The 23065-nt window shown below is 48.9% G+C and overlaps 1 protein-coding gene across 1 annotated transcript in view; it reads left to right on the forward strand.

Moving 5' to 3' along the window:
• Positions 1-21113, forward strand: part of LOC116816834 (tyrosine-protein phosphatase non-receptor type substrate 1-like) — a 78971-nt gene extending 57858 nt beyond the window's left edge. The window contains exons 2-8 of the mRNA XM_075072167.1: positions 9239-9580; positions 11641-11955; positions 12557-12910; positions 14497-14610; positions 16344-16365; positions 17274-17313; positions 18672-21113. Coding sequence (XP_074928268.1) covers positions 9239-9580; positions 11641-11955; positions 12557-12910; positions 14497-14610; positions 16344-16365; positions 17274-17313; positions 18672-18917 — 1433 coding nt within the window. The 3' untranslated portion in view covers positions 18918-21113. The remainder of the gene's footprint in view (positions 1-9238; positions 9581-11640; positions 11956-12556; positions 12911-14496; positions 14611-16343; positions 16366-17273; positions 17314-18671) is intronic.
• The last annotated feature ends 1952 nt before the right edge of the window (positions 21114-23065 follow it).

Genomic DNA, 23065 nt, shown 5'->3' on the forward strand with positions numbered 1-23065 from the left:
TTGAGGAGATAATGGGGAGGAGGTTAATTGTGGGGAAAATAAGTAGAGGAAGAGAAAATATCCAGTCACTGAAGTGTGACAGGGAATGGAGTTTCAGCCTAAACTTTGCATTTTCCTGCTTGTATGCTGAGGTATGCATGTCTCTTCAGGGGTTTTCAGCGCAGCTTCCTCTTTTTTCATAGTGATGAGGGGAACGGACTCGCACCACTAGTGGGTCTTGGCATTTCAAGCCATTTCTGAACTAAGACTGGGCCAAATGCATCCCTGGAGTTACTCTGCTGACATCGCTAGAATTATACCAGGAATTAATTAGCCCACTATGTCAATAGGCATGCTGAGAGGTAGGCTCGTTTTGTATGGCAGCTCCAGTGATAGTTGTGTACTTGTAAGATGTGTGATGTAAATACCCCTAGTTGAAGCTAGGAAATGCTAGCATGGCAGATCATGGCAGAAGCTTGCATGCTGTGCCTATCCTGCAAATGCTTCTGAGCCATTACAGTAAATCTTAATATCAGGAGTCGCTTATGTCTGATCTACGGATCAACAGGTCATCACAGGTTATGGAGAAGAGGCTGAGTTGGGAGAATGAGGGAGAAGGGCTGATACAGGTTGGGCAAAAGCGACGTTTGAAATATATTCCCAAAGCGCGTACAGCTGGGCAACGTTGACAGAGATGACTCGGAAACCAAAGCCTCCAGATAAGCTAGTGGCAGCTTCACACCATTGCTGCTGTTGGCTATTTGTTTCATAGTTACACTGATCGTTCCTCTCCAAGTGCCAGCTCCATCTGAAACAAACAGCCACATCTAGTGCACTGACCTCACCAGCTGCAACAACACAACTGGCTGACCTGTGGCAGAATGTGTGTCACCAGTTGGACTCAACTACAATGAACAGACTCATTAACCACAAACTCCTCTTCAGTTAGAAGCTGACAGCCATTCAGATATGCACACGTTGCAAGAATAGGGTTGGACGAGCCAGTGCATGATACGGACGAGCTGCCTGCAGATCCTCACTTCAAAACACAGACGGGCTTGAGCTCCAAGAGCACGAAAGAAAGTCTCTAGTATTCTGTCACTTCCTATACATGCTGAGTAGCTTGAAAATGCGGGGCTGCCAGGGAGGGGAAATGCTATCCTAACTGGAGACTATGTATAGTGGGTTTCAACAACAGTGACCAACAGTTACAGTTCATGGTCCAAGTTCCTCTCCTAGTTATACTGGTGTAAATGCAAAGTAATTCCATTCACGTCCATGGAGTTACTCCAGATTTACATTGGTGTAACTGAGATCAGATTCCGTCCCTCTGAAAGCCTGCACTGATAATAGAAACCGATGAATAATACACACAACTTGGCTGAACCACATCCAGACCCACTGATATCTGTTCCTGAGGCTCCTCAGACCCCCCAGGATTCCAGAGCAGACACTTCCCCCATCTTCCTCCTCTCTGGGTACAGTGATTGCCTTTCAGCGAGATCGACAGATGGCGAGAGGGAGGAGGAAGAAGAGAGCTCTCTCACGTCCATTACACACTGTATATTCTACTAGCCTACACACTCCCTCTGCCTAGGGCTACTGATATTGACAGGTTCATTCCTACTGGAAAAGTTTATCCAGGATCTTCCTCTGGACAGAGCAGAATTTTGTTTTGCTGTCTGATAAGACCAGGGTGAGATTGTTCCAGACAGTTAATGTTGGAAACTGCCCCCTCTTTAGTAGACGTAATTTAATCAAACGTTGCTGTTGTGAGCATGATGCAGAAGGAAGATTATCTTCTCAATGAACTTTTGTTGGAGAAATAAATCACCCACAGTAGCAAGCATTCAGTTCCCCTCCATCATGTTCTCCTTAGGGCCCAATCCTCAGGAAGCTCAGATGTTACAGTGATGAGTGTCAGTATAGGAACCTAGATAGGGTTGAAGGATCTCCAAGGCAAACTGCCACTGAAAACATTGTAAGTCGTACCTGAGTGAGACTTGCTGGACTGGGCTTCTAGTGAGGATTGCAGTGGGAAATGGACAAGAATGTCCTAGAATTCTTTCACAAAGCAGTTCTAATACCAAAGATGAGGCCAATGTACTGGCAATACAATAGAAGCTCTTATTTTTCCAGCAGAAGCTGCTTTCCTGTTATCCCCAAGTGATCATGGAAGAGAACAGCTCTGCTAGCCAGTTAGGTCCATTTTCAAAGCAATCTGTGTGCAACATGCGAAGGCCGATATTTAAGATTACTTCTGTGTAATAATTCTGCACTCATGGCTTCTGGGAAAAGTGTACATATCTAAACCTATCAGTCAGCCTTGCATTCATTAGGCAGCAGTATGAACCATTCCCCCAAGCTCTCTGTCTCAGCCCGCCAGGTGGAAATCACATCCAGAATTGAGCCCAGAGTCCAGCAAATGAGTAGTCAAGACGACAGCCCTGGCACAATTCCTTCAAGCCCAACACAGTGACTCTGGTGCCAATTCCATGGCAGAGAGCCATCCACCAATGACAACCCAGCTCCATGTCCCAAGAGCTTATGTGATGGCCACCAGCTTGGCCCACAAACAGGGGATTGAACCAGAGACCTCCAGAGCTAAAAGCCATGTTCTCTAGAGATTTATATCCTCTGTGCATAGGGCACAGAGAGGGATCTGTAACATATGCTCACCAACAGGTTACACTTAAATCTAGTGACTGTCAACAGGGGAAACCCAGCTGATGTCACCCATTATGGAGATGCATAGGGAAAGGAGATCTTATTTGACAAAGGTAAGATAAAGACCCAAATGAGGAACACAATTGCAAATTAGCTGGGAGAGATGTGGGATTTTTTTCCTTATCATCTGTTCCCTGTGTTTCAAGGCTATTGGTCAGTTGCAGTCATTTACAAAAATTAAATCCAGAGCTAACAAAACTTGTGTGCACAATAGAGCCAAGTGAATTATTCATGGTTAACAGTTGACTTGATGAGCTTGGCCTCTTCATGCTTACCGAAATGATTGTGATTTCCTCCAACGTGGTGTTGTATGAATTTCATCTCTTTATACTCTTTGAATTGATCGGTTTGCTGCAAGGATTCTCTAGATAAAATCTGAGCTGTTGTGTTTGGTCAGATGATCAGAAGTCACATGCTATTGGTTCTATTTCCTGGGAGAGCGTAGGAGGGTTTGGAGAAGCTGTGGGAGCTCTAAATCTCAGGAAGCAGCAATGAGAACCAATATTGCAGAAAGCTTTTAGACCTCTTACTTCCTGGGTCACACAGGCCTTGCTTGAGGCACCCAGAAAAATTAGATTATTAGATGTACTGGCTAGGTGCAGAGCAGAAGTTTAACTTTTCCTTCTCCTTTGCACACAAGTAGCTACGTCTGAGTGCAGCCTTAGCTATGACCAATGTGGTCAGATCCTTATCTGGGCTGCTTAGTGGGCTCTGTTACAGGAATGCTCGATCTGTATCTATTACATTCAGAGATAAGGTGTCAGTAGGCACAGCTCATCTGCGTCAGCTCTTCACAGCCTTTGTGCTACGTTCTGCTGATGGGTTTGAGGAACACTCGTTCCGTGCTGAGCCAAACAGAGTCACTTCTGGAGACAGTTCTCAAAGACGCAGCTTAAACCTGATCTCTGACCATTGGTACAAATAAGGCTCAGCCGCATTCACATGTTCAAATGTCTGTGAATGCTTGGCTGCTTCGCTGCAGGAATAGATCAGTGCTACTAATGTCAAGTATCAGAGGGGTAGCTGTTTTTGTCACTTTTTAGAGATCCAGACTAAGAGTCTTGTGGCATCTTATAGACGACAGACGTATTGGAGCATAAGCTTTCATGGGTGCATCTGATGAAGTGCGTATTCACCCACGAAAGCTCATGCTCCAATACGTTTGTTCGTTTATAAAGTGCCACAGGACTCTCTGCTGCTTGCTACTAATGGAGGCATGTCTGAGTCTAGAAAGTGAGTGTGATGCCTTGTTTCACAGTTGTGTCCAGTGGAGATTAATGTTCTCTTCTCACTGCTCACACATGCTCTAGTCTCTCTGCTCCCTGCCCTTTAAAGAACTTCTCACACACCAGGCACATGCTCCAGAGAGGGACACTGCTGTAAATGGGTATCTGAGAAACTCAGGGACAAAGTAACATTTAACATTGTATGAGCCCAGAGTTATTAGGCTGACACCACTCATGGGTAGATGAAATGGGGACTAGACTGAGCTTGCACATTCTGAAATGCCACTGAGCTCCTACTGAAATGAAAAAAGTCCTTTTGGACACACTTGTGTCTCAGGATCAAAATGCTGATGCTGTATCAGCCGCATTCTATTTTTGAGGAAATTTCAGTGTCCTGGTGTTCTTAGTCACACCAAAACCCAGGACTTATCTGTGAAAGGAACAACATGCAGAAAGCAACAAACTTAAAATGGATATTTTTACACAACGCACAATTAACCTGTGGAACTCACTGCCACAAGAAATAATTGATGTCAATAATTTTGCAGGTATCAAAGGACTGAGAATTTATATGGATGAAGAGAACATTAATGAGTTACATTATAGAGGATAAAAAACTATAAGTGATTAAAAAATACCTTGTGGCAGGGCATCAACCAGCCACTAACTAACAGGGTCTAGGGAGAAACTTCGCCTATGGCAAGTCATTCCATAGTTGTCCAGTAGGGAGTGTCTTGCACCATCCTCTGAAGCATTCTGATATTGGCCACCATGATGGGAAAGTGCTTGGCATTCAGTTGGGATTTAGGCTAACTAAGAAAATCATCTGGTCTCTACAGTAGTTGTAAGACCCCTTTGCACCACTGGGAACTCTTCACAGAGCAATACTGAGTCCAAGTCTTTAATTTTCTGGTGGGGATATAACCCGTGTGCAGCTGCTGCACTGAAAACTATTATTGGATTCAGGCAAAGAGAACAGACCTTACTGGTGAAATGCTCAGCTTTTTAAAAAACCGCATCACAGCTAACACTAAGCATTTCCTTAAGAGCTAAGTGCTTACATGTTTGGTTAAACATAGCACCATTTGTTACAGTTGCCATCTATTGACTCCCCATAATAGTATGGCATGCAGTGATTTACTCTAGCTGGGAGTGCCATTAACGTCCACAGAAGCTCTGCAACTACATTACACTTCCCTCCATGCAGCGTTTAAAAATGTAACCGTACGCAATGGCTTGGATAGAAATCTTGTCCAGTTCAGTTCCAATAACTATATTAGCATGACGAGGATGACAAGTGTTGCCAAAATACATACATCAAATATCTATATAGGCTACGGAGCATCTCCACCTATGTTGCTCCTCCTGCTGCTGTTTCTACAGGTCTTGACCACAGCACTTTTCATTATTTCTGGTTGTCTTGAGCCCTCACCTTGCCTGCTTTATTCTGCCTAGGTATTGCAGCACTTAATTTACTTTAGATAACCAGGCAGTGTTTCAGTCAGCTGAGCATGACAGGTCAGGGTAACAGTGAAGTTTCATCCGAGGCTGCTTTATCATCATCATCATCATCATCATTATTACCTTTTGAAGGTAAATTGGAATGTTCAGGACATTTTCAGAGACGTCAGGTAAAGTTCCCACATAGTTGACCAGTGGCTTGTTTCTGCACGTGCATGTGGACAGACACACACAGCCTTGCCATGCAAGTGCAATTGAGCACTCAGGCTCACAAGGTGGAGAATTCTGTGCAAAAGTGCCCACTTGCATTAACTAATATAGCACACTCTGGTTATCTGGGGAGCTGCTTTATTGAGATGTCTCCTAGGGAAGTGCCTTGGCCTATTGGCAGGGAACAGTAGTAACTTTTGGTTAATTAGGAAGAACTGGCATAAATATCACATCTGCTTAGTGCCAAGTGGTGCTACCCGGGTCTGCTATTCTAAAATTCAGTATTTGAATTCAATAGACGTCAAGTAAAGATAAAGATTTAAATGCAGGAAATAAGACCTATTCTTGTATTTGTATTAATTACATTAGTTTGTTTCTTGCATTAAAATTGGAAAAGATGCAGAGAAAGGGAACAAAAATGATGCAGGATATGGAACAACTTCCATAGAGGAGAGATTAATAAGACTGGGTCTGTTCAGCTTGGAAAAGAGACAACTAAGGGGGGATAGGATAGAGGTCTATAAAATCATGACTGGTGTGGAGAAAGTGAATGGAGAAGTGTTAATCATCTCTTCACAGAACACAAGTACTAAGGGTCATCTGAGGAAGTTAACAGGCAGCAGGTTTAAAATAAACAAGAGAAAGTACTTCACACAACACACAATCAACCTGTGGAACTCATTGCCAGGGGATGTTCCAAAGGCCACAAGTATAACTGGGTTCAAAAAAGTTCATGGAGGAGAAAACCATCAATGGCTATTAGCCAGGATGGTCAGGGATGCAGCCCCATACTTGGGGTGTCCCTAAGCCTCCAGCTGCCAGAAGCAGAGATTGGGTAATGGGGTTGGATCACTTACTCATTGCCCCATTCTGTTCATTCCCTCTGAAGTATCTGGTACCGGCCACTGTCAGAGACATGATACTGGGCTAGATGGACCATTGGTCTGTGCCAGTATGGCCGTTCTTATGTTCTTAAGTTTGTGAGGTGTTTTTTAAATGGCCCTTTTAGCTGATAGAGCAGAGATAACACCAACCTGCCTCACAGGGCTAACATAGGGATCAATGCATTCATCTTTGTACAGTGCATTGGACTTGTAAAGCTCGCTGTAAGGGCTAACAGTTATTATTGTTATTCACTAACGCTCTGACCCTGCTGCCAGTTCCTCTAGCAGGGACTTCCATGCCCACATACTGCCACAAAGTCAATGGTATGTGGCACAGGCCCAGGACTCCATGCTACCACAACTGGTTGCAGGACCAAATGTTAATCAGGGGAGCCCAGTGAAAGTTTTGGTGTAACCCCAACATGCTGCAGAGACTGGCTAGTTTCCAGTGAGCAGGAGTATTTTATACTCTCCTATGTTAACTTAAGAGCAAAGAAGTGATGTACAGAGCACAGAATCATTAGAGCAATTACACCAGAGAGATAAGGGGCCTGAGTCACCTCTCTTGTGCGGGTATCATTTAACAGCTACTCCCAAGAACTCCGTTGCAGTAAGAGGATGTCAGGCCCATGAAGGAAGTGCCACGTGGTTCATAAGTAAAACCAGCATCTGTAGTTACAAGATCCATTTCTGAGGTGCCCACCCTGGGCATTCATTACATAATTAAGAAGTTTAATGATACCCATTGAAAGGAATAGATCTCCCCTGTGTTAAAATAGTTTCTTTGCAGCGTCAGAGCCAGGCTGGGATTGGCAGGAGAATATAGCTGGACAACACTGTCACCCACTAAGAAAAGGTCAGTACGAAAGTGAGTTTTACATCCCTTCTAACTGTAACCCCAGCCATTGCTATTGATCACGTTAAACAGTCACCAGGAAAGTCACACTTGTCTGGAGTTTATTTTCCTAGTATCATCAATACAAAAAACCCCATAAAGGTGACTAACTGGCTGATTAGGAGACAAATATTTTCTTTAGTTTGCATTTGGCAGCAGTGTGTGTGGTATCAGTTTGGCTGCTCTGTTGATGAACACTTGGGTTCAGTCTCATATGTTAGCAGGATGATGTCGCTTTCCAGCTCGGCCCCTCATTCCCGCTCCGCCCCATCCTCCAGGAGGGAGTTTACCAGTAACTCAGCAGCACGGCTATTGCTGTTGCAGAGTTTGGAGCCAGGAGGACATCTCTTCCTGGGAGCCCTGTACAGAGACTGGAGGCACCAGGAGCTGGAGTGAGGGAAGTGGTGGCTGGAAGAACCTCTCCCCCGTACTCCTTTCACCATTCAGACCTCTGGGTAGATTGTATGGGGATGAGACCTGCGGCATCAGATATAATCCAATTACATAACTAATCTCCACACATGAACCCTCCTGTGCTGAGCTCAAACCTGTACAACTGGGGGCTGGAGGACCTTGAATGGAATAGTTTCAGCGGAGTATAAATAACTGGGCAACAGGCATTGGATGAAGCCACACCACCTAACAACTAGGGCAAAGCCCAAACCAGCGCCCCAGCTATCAGGCTGGGATTATTGCTGACAGGCCTCTAGCCTTGCGAGGAACCACTGAAACTTTTCAAGATGGCCCAGCCTGATTGCTCAGCCATGTTTTGGGGTAGGAGTGTATTCAGTGCTGTAGATTCCTTCTTTGATCATGACCAAGAATGTCCACCACATCTCAGCCCAGGGGGATTTCTTGAATGAAATTACTATCAGTAATACACAGAAGAATTTGTGATGCTGTGGCACTGCTGTAACTGCTATTGTTTGGGGGTCCCTGTCTCACCTACAATATTTTCTTGTAAAAGAAAAAAAAAACATGACTCACAGGTAGTAAGAGATAAAGCCATCCTCACCTGGGATTGTATGGGAAGGGTTAACGCACTGTTAGATACCCACAGACAAGTCATACATTTTATATGCATGACTAAATGTTAAGTATCGGAGGGGCAGGTGTGTTAGGCTGGATCTGTAAAAGCGGCAAAGAGTCCTGTGGCACCTTATAGACTAACAGACGTATTGGAACATGAGCTTTCGTAGGTGAATACTCACTTCGTCGGATGCATTTACCCACGAAAGCTCATGCTCCGATACGTCAGTTAGTCTATAAGGTGCCACAGGGCTCTTTGCTGCTTTGACTAAATGTTAGTTTCTCCAGGGCAATTATCCAGCACAACAACAAATTGTGATTTGTCTAGACTGACATTTCCACCTCACTGTGTGTGCAATTTGAAGAGGTACAGACTTTGAAGGTGTGTAACTCTCTAGGGTAAGTATAAGGTGCCTATCACCTGGGTATTGAAGATGGGAACTGTTTATGTGATACCAACAGGCCCAGAGGGCCTTGGCTGGGGCATGGGCCAGCAGATTTGGCATAGCCCAGCTATTTTCAGTCAATGCTGATAAACCTGATAGGTATTTTTAGGCTCGACCGTACCTGTCTTCTGCAGGCAGCAGCTCAGCCCCAGAGCGATGGGGAGATGGTTTGGGATGTTGCTGTAATGCAGGGCAATGCTGTAAGCTCCTGCTAAAAGGAGACGTGATGGGCTCAGCCCTTGGACACAGGAGGAATGATGCTGCCTGTTACTCTAAAGGTCACCCCCTGTAATAGTGCCACTGGCTGTGTCCCGCCCGCAGGGGCAAGGGGTGTGTCTAAGAAAAGAAAGAGCTGGATGATGAAGGTTGTTTTTGTTACAGGTGCCGGGGCCCAGGAGTTCCAGCTGCTGCAGCCCCAGGGCGCCGTGTCGGTGTCAGCGGGAGAGACTTTCACACTGAACTGCTCTGTGACTGGGCTCACTCCAGTAGGACCCGTGAAGTGGTTCAAGGGCTCGGGCAGTGGCCGCCAGCTCGTTTATGAAGAGAAGGGATCATTTCCCCGGGTGACGCGGGCTGTGCGTGGCTCTGAAACAGACTTCACCATCCGCATCAGTGACACCCGCTCCGAGGACGCTGGGATCTATCACTGTGTGAAGTTTAAGAAGGGGTTGAAAACTGATGAGGAGTTCAGATCTGGCGCTGGCACGACCGTGTCTGTGGGCGGTGAGTGCGAGCTCCCCCTAGCCACACACCCCTCCCCACCGGTGGCTGGTACCAGGGCGAGGAACAAGCCCAGCTCAGCCCAGGGAGTTGCATTTCACATGGGACTCACCTACATTGGTGTGAAGCAGCCTGGTGAAGATTTGCCCCGTGACAGATGGGTCTGGGGGATCTGAGCACCAGGCAAAAAATCTCCATTTCTGTTCCTACCTTGACCCCCTGAAGATGGCTTCACATTGTGATGAGCACCAGAAGGGGGGTCCGGTGGGAGGAGGCAGGTGTCAGGTTAGTGCCTCCCTTCTCTTCCCCCACAAACATGCAGGTGCTGCTGGCATTGGCAGGCTGATCCAGGCATCACCCCACTGATGGCAGTGTGTCAAACTGGGACTCGAGTTCCACCTGCAGGGCCATTTCCCCTGCCTTGTATAGAGCTGGGGGGAGGCCCCACAGGACCTGGGAGGCTGGAACATCCAGCCCCAGTTCGCTCCTTGTGTGGTCAACTGAGCTGCAGCCAGATGCAATCCTGGGGGGACTTCGCTCTCCTCAACTCATTTAATTCCTTCTCTTGAAGCTCACTGCCCCTGAGCTCGGGTATGTGAATGAGTCGTGAGGCATCTGGGGCTATATTCACAAGGGTACTGAGGCACCAGGAGGCTGGAACAATGTGTATGGGGGTGCTGAGAGCCATTGAACCAAACTGTAAACCCTGCGTATGATGGAAACCACTTGAGTTCCAGCACCGATGCTGAGGCACCTAAACCCCAGACTTGGGGGCCTTAGGCTGGATTTAGGCACCGCAATCCAGAGGTAGGGTCCACTGCGACGCACCGAACACTCAAGCCCTGCCAGAGCCTGAACTCAGGGTTGAACTTCCCGAGGTCTCTGGTTTTCCCCTCGGCCATCCAGCTGCCTCAGCCCCAGAGCAATTCACAAACCTGGAACTGGGCACCTGCCTGCCTGCCTCAGGTGCAGGGCCCGAGCTGGCAGCTGTGCTCAGAGGCCACCCAGTGTATTGGGTCCCATTCAGAATTGAGGAGGTGGTGGTGGAGGCAGCCCCCCTCCCCTTAAACTTGTTGTTCGAGCACTCACCTGGCTTCAATCCCCTTTGTTAAACAGGGGTCTCCTCCCCCACCAGGAGAGTGCTCTAACCCCTGCACTCATGGGACCCTCTGGGGGGCTCCCTCAGTCCCTCCGTTGAAGCTGCCCCATTGTGGAGAGAGTCACTGGAGCAGGGGTCTGGGCCCTGGGCTCTCACCTCCACCCTGGGTGACCAAACCAGCAGGCTCCAGCCTCCTCCTCTCTCTCCAGCTTCACAGTGGAGCAGCTTCACCTGGAGACCCCTGTTCTACTCCTCCCCCCTCAGGCAGAGAGGAGTTGAACCTGGGTCACCCCACCCCAGCTGAGCGCTCTAACTCCAGGGTAAGGGGGAAACACCCCCATCACCACTCCAGCTGTTGTGTGTGGAGTTACACACCTGCCTGGCTCATTCACGCCACAACCACCTAGGGCACCTCCGCTGCCCGACTCCAGGCCAGGGGTTCCCATTCGTGGATCACGTCGTAGAGCTGGGCACCCCCTGAAAGCTGGACTTAGGCCCGATCACCATGAGAGGGCTGGGGCTTAGCACACAGGCCTGTCCTAGTCCTCTCCCATGAGCTCAGGTAACTCCCTGCCTCACGTGGGGCTCTTGGGGATAACAGTGTAAGGCGCTTATCTAGCCCTGCTTTTGGGGGGAGAAGGGGGGGCTATTTCCCCCCCATAACCATAGGTGCTGGAACTAGGGGTGATATCACGCTGTCCCTCCCCCAGCTTGAAGTAGTTTCCATTTTATCTAGGGTTTACAGTTTGGTTCAATGGCTCTCAGCACCCCCTCTATACACATGGTTCAGCATCTCTGCCCATGACTAACCTCCCTACACCCCCACCCTTTGTGTTTGCTGTGAGGCAGTGGCTGGGGCTCCCCCAATCTCAGGCTGTCCCTGTGGGGAGGGGGGTCCCATGGGGCGGGGGGGATGGACTGTCAGTCACAGAGGGATCTGACTGATAAACGCTTCTCCCTGCAGCCAGACCGTCGGCCCCGTCCGTGTCCGGCCCCCCCAGCAGGGCAGTGCCGGGTCCCCCAGTGACTTTCACCTGCACGTCAGGAGGATTCTCCCCCAGAGACATCACTGTGACCTGGCTCAAAAATGGGGCCAAACTCCCAGACCCCCAGACCCAGGTTCTCCCTGAACTCCAGAGCATCTCCTACAACATGTCCAGCACCGTGGGGGTGAGCCTGACCCGAGGAGACGCCCGCTCCCAGCTCACCTGTCAGATAGAGCACAGCACCTTACCGGCTCCCCTGCGTGTGACTTACAACCTCAGCGATGCCCTGCGAGGTAGGAGCCCAGCCGGCGCTGACCACTGGGGGCTCCACTAGTGGGGAGGGGCAGAGATGGATCCTTCAGCCTTTGGGCTGGGTAGTGGAGGGTCAGGGGGGTAAGAGGGGAGTCACTGAAATCCAGATTCAGATCTGGACTCTGCCCTGTGCCCTTAAAACTTTGAGACTCTTCACCCTGGGCTGGCACATCCCCTACTCCAGCCCAGTGGAGGGTGGGGTGGGGAAGATGTTTGACTTTGTTTAAACCCTGGTAAGACACCACTCTCTCTTTTAATGTCCCAAGCTGGGTCTGTCAGGGGATTTTCCAGGGAGAAGGGGAGGGAAATTGGGGACACGGCCGATCTGGGTTTTTGCATTCTGTTCCTTTTAAAACATTCACCTTCCCCTGGGTTTATTCCTGTGGGAGGGCCAAAGCTCTCACACATGGGAAGGCAACTTAGAGATAGCCAAGTTCTTTGCCCTTGGAAAAATATCCCATCACACGTGGGAGGTGGGCTCAGGGGGAAGGTCTAGTTGTCCAGCCCCAGAAATTTCCCTGTAACTCAGCAGGAAAAGGAGAATTTCTATAGATGCTGAGCGCAGGATGTGTGTGTTCTCAGTTCCACCCAGGCCACGAGTGGACACTGACCCAGCAGCGCCTGTCACACTGAACAAGCCTGTGACGTTCACCTGCTGCGCAGAGGGGTTTTACCCAAAGGATGCGAATCTCACCTGGCTGGAGAACGGAAGTGAGACGAATCTGGGAAAACCTTCCCCCCTGGCTGAGAATCCAGACGGGACATACACACTCCAGAGCTCCCTGGAGGTCAATGCAACTGAGCAGAGGAATCAGTCCATGTTCACCTGTCGGGTTGTGCACGATTCCCAGCCCCCCATCAGTGCCAGTGCAATGCTGAGACTCTCCCAGCCACCTGCTGAGTCAGGTAAATGTGCACCCGAACCCTCCCTCCCCTGTACTGCTGGGAAATGCCAGGTCTGTTCTGCAGAACCAGGGGCCATTTCAGCCCATCTGCGCCAGGGGAGCTCCTCAGTGTAACAGTCACTCTTTTATTCCGGGATGATTGCTCAGCTCTGCTCTCCTGGGGCCCTTGGGCAGAGCGGGAAGGGGAAGGTTAAGGGCAGGAACTGTCACTTTGGCCACACTCTGTGCCCAGGGCAGATGATCTCAGCAGCCCTGCAGGGCGTGACAGAGGCCCTTTCAGAGAGGCTCAGACATTGTCACTCCTGCAGAGATGAAGTTGAGGTTCCACGTGACCAGCTAGAATCTTATGCAAACAGCTGCCAGCCAGAGCTGGGCAAACGCAGAGGGTTCAGTTGAGTAACTGAACCTGTGTGTTTGGTTTGGGGATGAGCTAGCCCCTGTGTGTTGCCTGGGGGCTTGAGTTCAGCCTTCAGAGGTTTCACTATGAACATTCTGCACAGCTGATCACTTGCCTCTTCCTCCTTCCTCAGTATCCCAAGACACAACTTAACCCCTCCACATGGTGTGCGTCTGTGGGTTAAGGGTCTCTCCCATATTCCTCTCCAGTCCACTGTTGTGTGAGATGAACAGTTATAGTGGCTGCTGTGCCACTCAGGGGGGATTGCTGTCTAGTGCTGCCAGAAATTATACCGAGACCCAAAGGCTTCCCCCGCCCCTTTTCTATAGCTATGGGGCAGTCTAATGGGAACTCGTTAACTTGGAGTTGCTGGTCTTCACTAGACTGTTCATTATGGGAACTGAACAAATAATGGATTTTTGACGCAGGGACAAAATTTAAAACAAAAACAAAACACACACCTCAAATACGGTTTATTTTGACCCAAAAATGGAAGTTTGCTTTGGGTGTCTCACCCTTTTTTCCTATGTAAAACAGAACTTTAGCTAAACATCTAAACAAACCACCATTTCAATATAAACAAGAGCCAAGTTTGGACTTTGAAATGGCCAAAACAAGCATTTTAGTTGTTTCCGCTGAAAGATTTGGTGAATTCGGCCTGAATTCACAAGTCTTTCTGGTATAAAGAACCCAACCACACACACTCTTTGGTAACTTCACTGTTTGCCAGAAAAACTTCAGCCAACTCTATCCACACATCTAGAGCACATAGTGAACTGGATTCCAAATCCTTCTCTAAACCCCACAGACTAGGCCTGAGACACACAAGGTGGGGGAGGGAATCTCTTTTATTGGACCAAACTTCTGTGGTGAAATGGACACGCTTCCCAGATGTGCGGAGCTCTCCTTCAGAACCGGCCTGTCATCTCTACAACAGCTGTGAGCAGGAATCCCAGGCTGTACAATCAAACTCCAGGGAAGTTCCCTGTACCAAACTTCAGCCCGGAGCTGTGGTTGAGATTCTCAAAGAGGCCAAAGGGAGTCTGAATTTCCATGAGCTGAGCTCCTAACTCCCTTAGGCTCCTGAGGCCTAGCTCACCTTTACTTATAAATACACGCCCAGATGTCCTGCATTTAACTCATTCCATCTGGCGAGGAGTTTTTCTGTTTGACTGTTCTGACGCTGGCCTCCTATGATCCCTGAATTTCTCTCATTACAGGTAGTTACTTATCTGAAGAAAAAAAGATCTACATAGCAGTAGCAGTGGTTTGTGCAGTGCTGGTTGTATTGGTAATTGCCGTTATCTACCTCATCAGAGTACGACAGCGCAAAGGTAAAAATGAATTATTTTCCAGAGGTGCCTGCCAGGGGGTGCCCTGGCTAGACCACTCTCTTCCCATACACGCAGGCAGTGCTTTACAAACACACAAGCATCAGGAAGGGGGGGTTGAACCAAACTGGTTAGCGTTCACCTGGGGAAGGTGGAAGAGAATTTCACTCGCAGCTATAGGGAAAAGTCAGTTATAGCTTAAGGGTAACAGCCACTGGAATAGATTTGTTATGCATTATGGAAATCATATGAATGTGTCACACTTTGTATTCTTCTCTTTAAATAGCATCTAGGGACCCAGAAACTCTCTACTAAGATGCAAGCTAGAGAGATGTAGGAGCAATGACTACAGATGTTAAGGGCAGTTATGGGAATTTAAAAGCTCTTGTTGAGGGAGAATGCTGGCCAGGACACTAGGGTTCTCTCCTAGTGCTCTCAGAAAAATGCCCAGGGGATAGCTGATGTCCTCCTGGACAGATGAGGAGTAAAAGGACCCTTGGTTTAACACCCTCTCTAGAGGGCACTGCTATATGGACACCAAGCAAGGAAAGCATTGACTCCATGAAAGGATGGGCTGCAGTGTTTGTCCTTGTAATAGGCTTAGCATATCCATGGGGCAACCCCATTTTGGATGGAGACACTCTCACCCCCATGCATTAGAACATATGGGTGCTACTAAGATTCTAACACTATCCCATAGATTCTAGCACCCATCCCATGGAGCCTAGCACAGTTGCTAGGAGCAGGTGTTTGGATAACTTCAGCATTGCACTGTGGGAAGGACCAGTGCAGCTGTACCACTTGTTCCACTCCCCTCATGGAGGGAATACCACTCCTAAACACGTCACTGGTTCTGCTAGGCCGTGAACTAAAGACCTCATTTCAGGTGCTGCAACCAGCTAGTCCAACAAGGGATTGTAGAGGATCCAGATCAGCCCATGTGGGGATGCAAGTGTGTTTGTACATTTGCTGTAAGCTCAGGGTGTTTCAGGCACTGGTTTGTTGCAGTATCTTCTTGCCTAACAATGCAGCACCTCATTAATACATCATTGAAACATCAGCGCTGGTTGTGATCTCAGGGTTTCTCAGTAGGGTTGTCCCCCTTGTCTGATGGAAGGGTAAATGGGAAAAAGTCTCACTGCTACCATCCCCCATCTAGTTTCTGCCAATTGCTGGAGGAATCATAGTTCCCAGTACTGTGCTTGGAAGGCATTGGAAGAGTCATCCCACAAATAAGAGGGGAGGGGAATTACCAGGAGATAATCTCATCAAGGGGATCTGATAACATTTTAAACAGCAAGAGCAATAAGACCTCAGAACTCTGATACCGTTACAGACTTCTGACTCCTTTCCCATCACTACTCTAGCATGCTGCCATGTTTAGCTTCATAAAACAGGCCCATTCTGAAAACCCCCAGGCTGTCCGTAATATTGTATTTGATACAATTTGTGTCGTGCAAAAGACACTCATAAAATAGGAAAGGTTTAGACTCCACCCACAAAGATTTGTCCTGCAATCAAAGGAAAGGAGCTTTGCAACACGTTCAGCAGAGTTTGCAGGAAGATGCTGTTATTGGGTTTCTGGAAAACCTGATCTAGCAACTTCCACCAAAAAAAGTTAGAAAAAAAGTAAATAGTGTGCAAAGGAGCTAAAAAATATAAACCAACATGAAATGCTCTGGGGAAGGGTGATTATTACAGTATGTTTTTTTAAGTTGTGTTTCTCTTTTTAACAGGAAAAAGCTCCCCTTCTGTAAGGTAAGCACCGCTCTCCACTTTCTTCATTGAACTGTTGGGTAATCAGTGAGGGAATTTAAAGCCACAGGAGCTAATGAAGTCAAAGCGTTGACACCAGGGATGAATTGAGTCAAGTTTTAGCTAGGTTCCAAGTTTGTAACTTGAATCCCAATGGTTTAGGATGGTCTATGCTTCACTTTGAAAGCTCTTCGCCTGTACATGGTGGTTGATGTGATGCTCAGTCACTAGTGGCTGGAAGAGGAGACCCGTGCTATGGAGACGTTGATCTCTAGATCTAGTGACGTGGCAGGGTCGAATACCTCAGAGCCATTGTAAATGCAAGAGTAGCTCATGAGCCATGACTCGGCCTGTTACAGCTCACGACTGTTCGAAAACTACCACCCAGAGACAGCTCAGCGAAGTCACTCTCTGTACAAACACAGTTACAAGCCAGCTAGCCGACATCGCTGGAGATGGTTCTCCCGTAGCATTGCTGAACGGAGGTTCCTGGCTGAGCATACACCCTCAAATTCATTAACTGAGCAGACGACCAGCCACTTGTTCTTCATTGTCCATGCCACACACAGGCAGCCTGAGGGAATTCAAATCTTCATCCTATGGCCAGCTGGCTATTTATATCTGTGTGTTGTGTGAGGATAAACTCTCCAGAGTGCGGTTAGTTCTGTTATCACACACTGATATCCAATGGTTCTCCCCTCTGTCCTGCAATCAACTGTCAGTCAGTCCTCAGCCATCCTAACCTGAAAGAATCCTCTGCAAAACTTAGGGTATGTCTACACTATGAAATTAGGTCGAATTTATAGAAAATCAATTGTGTGTGTCCCCACTTAAGCCCATTAGTCACCCAGCAGTGCTACTGTTTTAAAATACAGTGAGTGTTTGACTCTGTTCTGTTGTTTTTTCTGTAGGCTACACAAGCCAGAGAAGAGCCCCAGCACAGCTCCCCAGGTGCGTGACAACTAGATTCTTTTGGGGGAAGCGGAGAGGGGAGAGCAGCAGAAGATACCATGAAAATACCAAACGTCAGGCTAAAATCATGGCAGTTTATTAAGTGCTCAGAATCTCAGCTATACAAGCCTACTTCTGTGGCTGGGGTGGGAGGGAGAGAGACAGTTCAGGACAAATGCTCCCTCTCTAAATTGCATAGGGATGTTGCCTCCATCGCACTGAATTTCTCTTCTCCTCATCCACACCCCTCCCCAAAGAACAAGTCTGGATCAATTGTGACTAGGGCCAGCTGTACAATAATCCAGGGAAGCTATTTCTAGGGTTATTTTGCATTCTGTGATGCAGCGATGAGTAATTTACCGATCAGAACTGAGCTCTATCCCCCCTTCCTCAGCTTGTCCACATGCTCACGCTCACGTAGGCACACAGCTGGCCGAACACTGGTAAGACCTCATCCATTCAGGACACAGCAGCCCAGACCATGATCTCACTTATACCACTGCAAGTCTAGAGTAATTCTGTTGACTCCAGTGGAGCATCTCCAGACCAACAGGGGTGCAATGGATTGCAGTCTCTAGCTTGGTATTGCCAGCTGGTTCTTCCTTCTGAGCATCCTTCGCCAGCAGACTTAAGGGAGAATTCTTGCAGTGGAAGGTAATAGTGCAGCTCAGTTGCATGAGAAGCCTGAAGGCAGCAAGTGTCTTGGTTAGTCTTGGGCCCTGTGGACTAGCGTGCTTCTCCGCCCCTCTTGAAACACTACCAAGTGTCCCCAGGAGGTTGAATGACAGTTCTAGAGCCAAGTTATCTGACAACAGGTACAGCTTGCACTGCTGCTGGCTAGATTTACCCCACACTGTCCCACCAGCATGCCTTCATCCTGCCCGGGATGGTAGATCAGTCTCCAGAGCCATTTCCATCTTTGCCAACTGGCTGGCTTATTCAGCAGAGAACAGTTGATGCCCATAGTTGAGGGATTGGTTTTGGAATGGGGACACCTGTCTCAGGATCCAGCACCACTAATTCATCACAGACCCCAGGTCTCAGGCGGAAGGACTTTAGGTTTGAGCACATCATACTTGTGCTGCTCTAGAAGGGTCCATCCAAAGACCCCAGAGCACTGTAGTCATTATTGAAGTAGTTGTATTCCCAGTTTATGATGGGGAAGCTGAGGCAGTGGGCTACTAAGTGACTTGCCCAGGGTCAGTCAGAAGCAGAGCTGGGAGTAGAATCTAGCTCTTTCCCCAATCTCCTGCTATAGCCACTAGATCAGGCTCTTAACTCAGGATGAACGGCTTCATATCCCATCTGTAGGTAACAGCTCCCTACTGACTCCATGTTTTCTACCTCCCCCAACTCAGGATTCTGATCCCAACAACCTGACCTACGCAGACCTGAACTTTGACAAGCGGAAGAAGAGCACGCCCCGGTTTGTGGAGATGAGTCCACAGTTGGAATACGCCTGCATCCAGCCGGCAGCCACTGAAGACAGTCTCACTTACGCTGACCTGGACATGGTCCACCTCAGCAAGTCACCCAAGAGACCTCCCCCCCGGCCTGAGGAAGCCGTCTCGGAGTACGCCAGCGTCCAAATCCAAAGGAAGTGATCAGGGCTAAAAGCAGTCCGAGGCTCACTGGGTTTTCGGTGAAGTCTGGCGGGCCCCCAGCTGGACATGGAACCCTGGTCCTCCAACACTGGCTCTCAATGGAGGCACCAGGGCACAGTGGAAGTGTGCGCCAAGCCATGGGCGCTGCATTCCTAGGTCTGGAATGCTTCACACAGCGTGCAGAAGCCTCCCCATGCCACTGTGTCCTCACTTGAGTTAATACCAACTTCCACACCCAGCCCAGAGAGGTTCAGACTGAACTCAGACCCTCACACAGGGCAGCTTTTATTTCTGGACCAGTATCTCTGCTATTCCCCCTCTACTCACCCGGTGATTTGTCACAAGACTGGAGAGGTCCTTCGCTCAGTGCACCGAGTTTGCTTTCACACGTGTTAAGCGGACAGACTGTTTTCAGTGCTTTGCTGGTGCAGTGGCCTACTCCACCTCGTATCCTCTCCAAACAAGGGCTGTGTCAGTCTAGTGAACACCTGAGTTTCTCTGCAGCCAATTTAGCACATCATGTGCATGGAAGAACCAGCCAGGCTGCCTCAGATCAGCCACCTGAAGGAGGAGGCGGCCATTTTGGGAGATAACTTAGTGGCAGAGAGCTGTCTGGCAGCAGGCTCTGGACTGCTGTTCTCAAGGCAACATAAGCCAACTAGCTTGCCTGTTGGAGTCCCTCTGTGAAGAGCAGACACTGATCTGGAGTGACTATCACTTCTGCCTCCTCTCAAACTTCCTCCCTTCCCCTGCTCCGAAACCCTCCTCTGAACGAGATTGCTCCTTTTAGGCCCAGATTGCCTTCCAAACTAAGTGCGTCATAAGTAATTCCTTAAGTTTCCACCTGAGGTTCCCCCTCCCAATCATCCCATCCTTGGGGCAGTATGTTAAGACCAGTGACCCCCTCCTGTCCTTGAGGGTTGAGCACCAGGCTGTGTGTCTGACGCTTTGCAATCAGATCAACAAAGTGAGGATGTTTCTCAGCACCAAAGCAGCTTGGGCTGGGGAACACAGCCTGCGGAGCTCCCTGGGCAGAGCGGAGATTCGTCGTCTGACCCAGGAGCCAATCACAAGCTACACTAGTCAAGCTACTAGGCACCACCTCTTCCAGGCCTGTGTTCCCCTGATACAGAGCATCCTCATCACCAACCACAGAGCTTATCCTCATGAGACTGGGACCAACGGGCTCCCTACAGAAGCTTGTGCTAGCCAGGGTGGGGGGAAGAGGCTAGCCAACCTCTACTGCCAGAGCACAGGCTAATCCCAGGGCTATGCTGCCTTTTAGCACTTCCTGCTGGCCAGTTCATCCAGCACTCTCGGTCCCAGTGCCTGGAAGGAAGAAGAAAGCCTTGATGCACAGGGGAGGGCATCCCCCAGAGAACAACGTCACCATGTTTTGACTGTTTGACATGTAACTGTTAATCTTTAGAGCTAAAAGCCAATGCTTGTGTGTCATCCATGGGTGGCGTGCTGTGTGTTCATCACTAGGATGAGATGTGCAAAACTAAGTGTCAAAGTCAGTGTGCTAATCCCCAACCCTGTCAAGTGAAGTTCTGGTAAGCAAGTAACCCTCCATCAGCGCTGCAGGGAGGGAAGCGGATTTCTGACTTCTTGGTCTTCCCCACTGCCGGGCAGACTTACCAGCCTAGCAAAGAACAGTGACAAACAAAGCTGAAATGCAGCCACGAGTGGCATTTCAGAAGCAGCCATCTTCCTGAGTTTCTCCATGGCAGATAATGCACAGGTTCAATTTTCACCTTATCCCTAGGATTCAGGTTTCAAGAGTCCCAAGGCCAGGAAGAGCTGGGCTAGGCAGCTGGCACTCTAGGCAGTGAATTATACTTGTTTGTGCCAGGCCTGAATGTAGCCCCTTTGCCCAGTTATTGTGATGGCCAAATGCCCTTTCACTGCCCTCCTTTCCTCAGCAGTATTAAAGGGAACACATGGGACCTGTGGTACCATTCTTTGGAAGGAGGGCGGACGAGGGAGAAATAATCTAGTACTAAGACGTGTTGGAAACCAGACTGTATTCTAGCTGCTTGATCCTGCAGGGAGCAGGGGAGGAGGAAGGGGAAGCCAGGAGACCAGGACAGGATGTTTCAAAACCAACAAGGTGACCACTTGTACAAATTGCAACTTTATTTTTTTGTTTTGTTTTGCTTGCAGGATATTTTTGTAATAAAAAGTTCAAAGTTCTGTCTTGCTTGTGTGTCGATGCCAGCTGCAGTGCTCAGGGCCCCCTGCGACAGGGGAGCCAGGACATCCTTCCTGGGTTAGATACCCTGGGGAGCGGGGAGGCAAATCTGAGTCATTCATGTTCTCAGATCCTTTTCCCCCTCCCCCCCCCATCTCTTTGTATTGCCCAGTTTTACTCCGTCCCTCCCTTGGTGGTGTCGGGGAGAAGAATTTGCAGGGCTGAGCACAGCTGCTTTGTACGTCTAAAGCATCTTCTATCCAAGAAGCCCCAGGGGCTTCACAGTGCAGCCTCGTGACCCCTCTGCAAGGCAGGGCAATGTGATCCCCATGAAGCAGGCGGGCAGACTAAGCCACAGGGTGGTGAAAAGCCAGGTTTTTAAACAAGTCTGGCACTCAAAGATGCAAGTGCAGGTGTGGTAACTGAGCACAACTGCACATGCAATTCAGGCAAGTGGGACCATTTGCATGCACAACTGCAGATGGGATTTAGATGCACAACTACCTATCGTAAGGCAGCCAGCGCCAGGATTAGAACTCGGGAGCTAGTTTAGTCTTGTGCTTTTCTAAACACCAGCCCATGCTCCTTTTCCCTCACATCTCTTCCTCCCCCGCCCCCCAAAGCTTTCTGCCAGTCATCTGGTTTTGCTGTCTGCTCAGTCCATAGCAGAGCATGCAATAATGCTAACAGAGGCAGTTAAAACCAGTGTTGAAAGCCAGCCTGTGTTCCTCTTTCTTAGTTTAGCTTTCTGTGGCTTAGATGTCTGGATCTCAGATGAGGTCCAGTAACCATCTGCCTGTGGTTAGACTTGCTGGGCCTCTTGTAAAAGACTCCATAGCTTGTGCTGATGGTAGCTCCCAGCTGAACCCCAAAACAGGTTCTCAGTATAACTACTGTTGGCTGAAGCCTACTTCTGTTTGAGATGAAGCTCATTGTTTGGAGGGTGACAAAGGTCCATCCCTTGCAACAGAAGACTCAAAAAGCAGGGCAGGGACCCTGAGCAGCATCACGTGGAGAAGGAGGGGGTCTATGTGGGAGGGGGTTTGTCAGGAGATTGCACTGAACTGGAGAGGGAGGAAGCAGTAGAACCTGGTGACATAAGCCCCGGCATGCGATGTGTTTCCCCACTTCTCGTGCCAGGCTAATCAGCTGCCATGAAGCAATTCAACAAAACATCCACAGATCCCATTTCCATACAGCTGTGAGAAAAACAATGTGATGCAGACACTGTGTGTGGAAACTTTTCAAGTGATTCCCATGAGTCTGTGGCTGATCTTCAGGGCTCCTACAGCTTGTGAGGGGGATGCGAGAACTGCAGAGACCAGGTCCTGCAGGCAGTAGCAAGCAGACTACAGGAGGACTCAGGAGCATAAGTATAGGGTAGTAATCATTGGACGGTTCTGTGCGGTGGAACTGAGCTTACCAGAAGGAAGAACGTGTGCTGGGAATAATGATGGGAAAACATCAAGGCATGCAACAAGAATGATCCAAGACACCACGGCTGTGTGCTGTGTTTGGGAACAGGAGGGAGCAGAAATACTGGGATCGTTCTTAAGAACGAGAGATCTTGGAGGAATGGCTCAGTGACTCCCAACTGTCAGGAAGCCCAAAATGTTTTCAGACCAGCCATGATTCTTTCAAAGATTCAAGAGTTGTTTACCCTGTCCAAGGGCCACTTGTGTATTTACAACCCACCTGCGTGCCCACGCGTCTTTATCGTCCACTCTTGCCGTTCCACCCCTCCCCCGGGGAACGTGTTGCCGTGGTGGGTGGCTCAGGTGAGTGAAGGGCTGGGCTCTGGCCACAGGGGCTGTGAATTATCAGATCCTAGCTTTGTTGGTGGAGATCCCCCCAGGCGTAGCCCTGTATGCAGACAGGTGGAAGTCAATGGTAACAGGCGTTTCAGAAGAGGAGCCCTCTTCCGGAAATGGGCCCTTCCACCATGACTGCTCCA

The sequence above is a fragment of the Chelonoidis abingdonii genome, chromosome 14 (assembly GCF_003597395.2).
Source record: "Chelonoidis abingdonii isolate Lonesome George chromosome 14, CheloAbing_2.0, whole genome shotgun sequence".
NCBI classification, from domain to species: domain Eukaryota; kingdom Metazoa; phylum Chordata; order Testudines; family Testudinidae; genus Chelonoidis; species Chelonoidis abingdonii.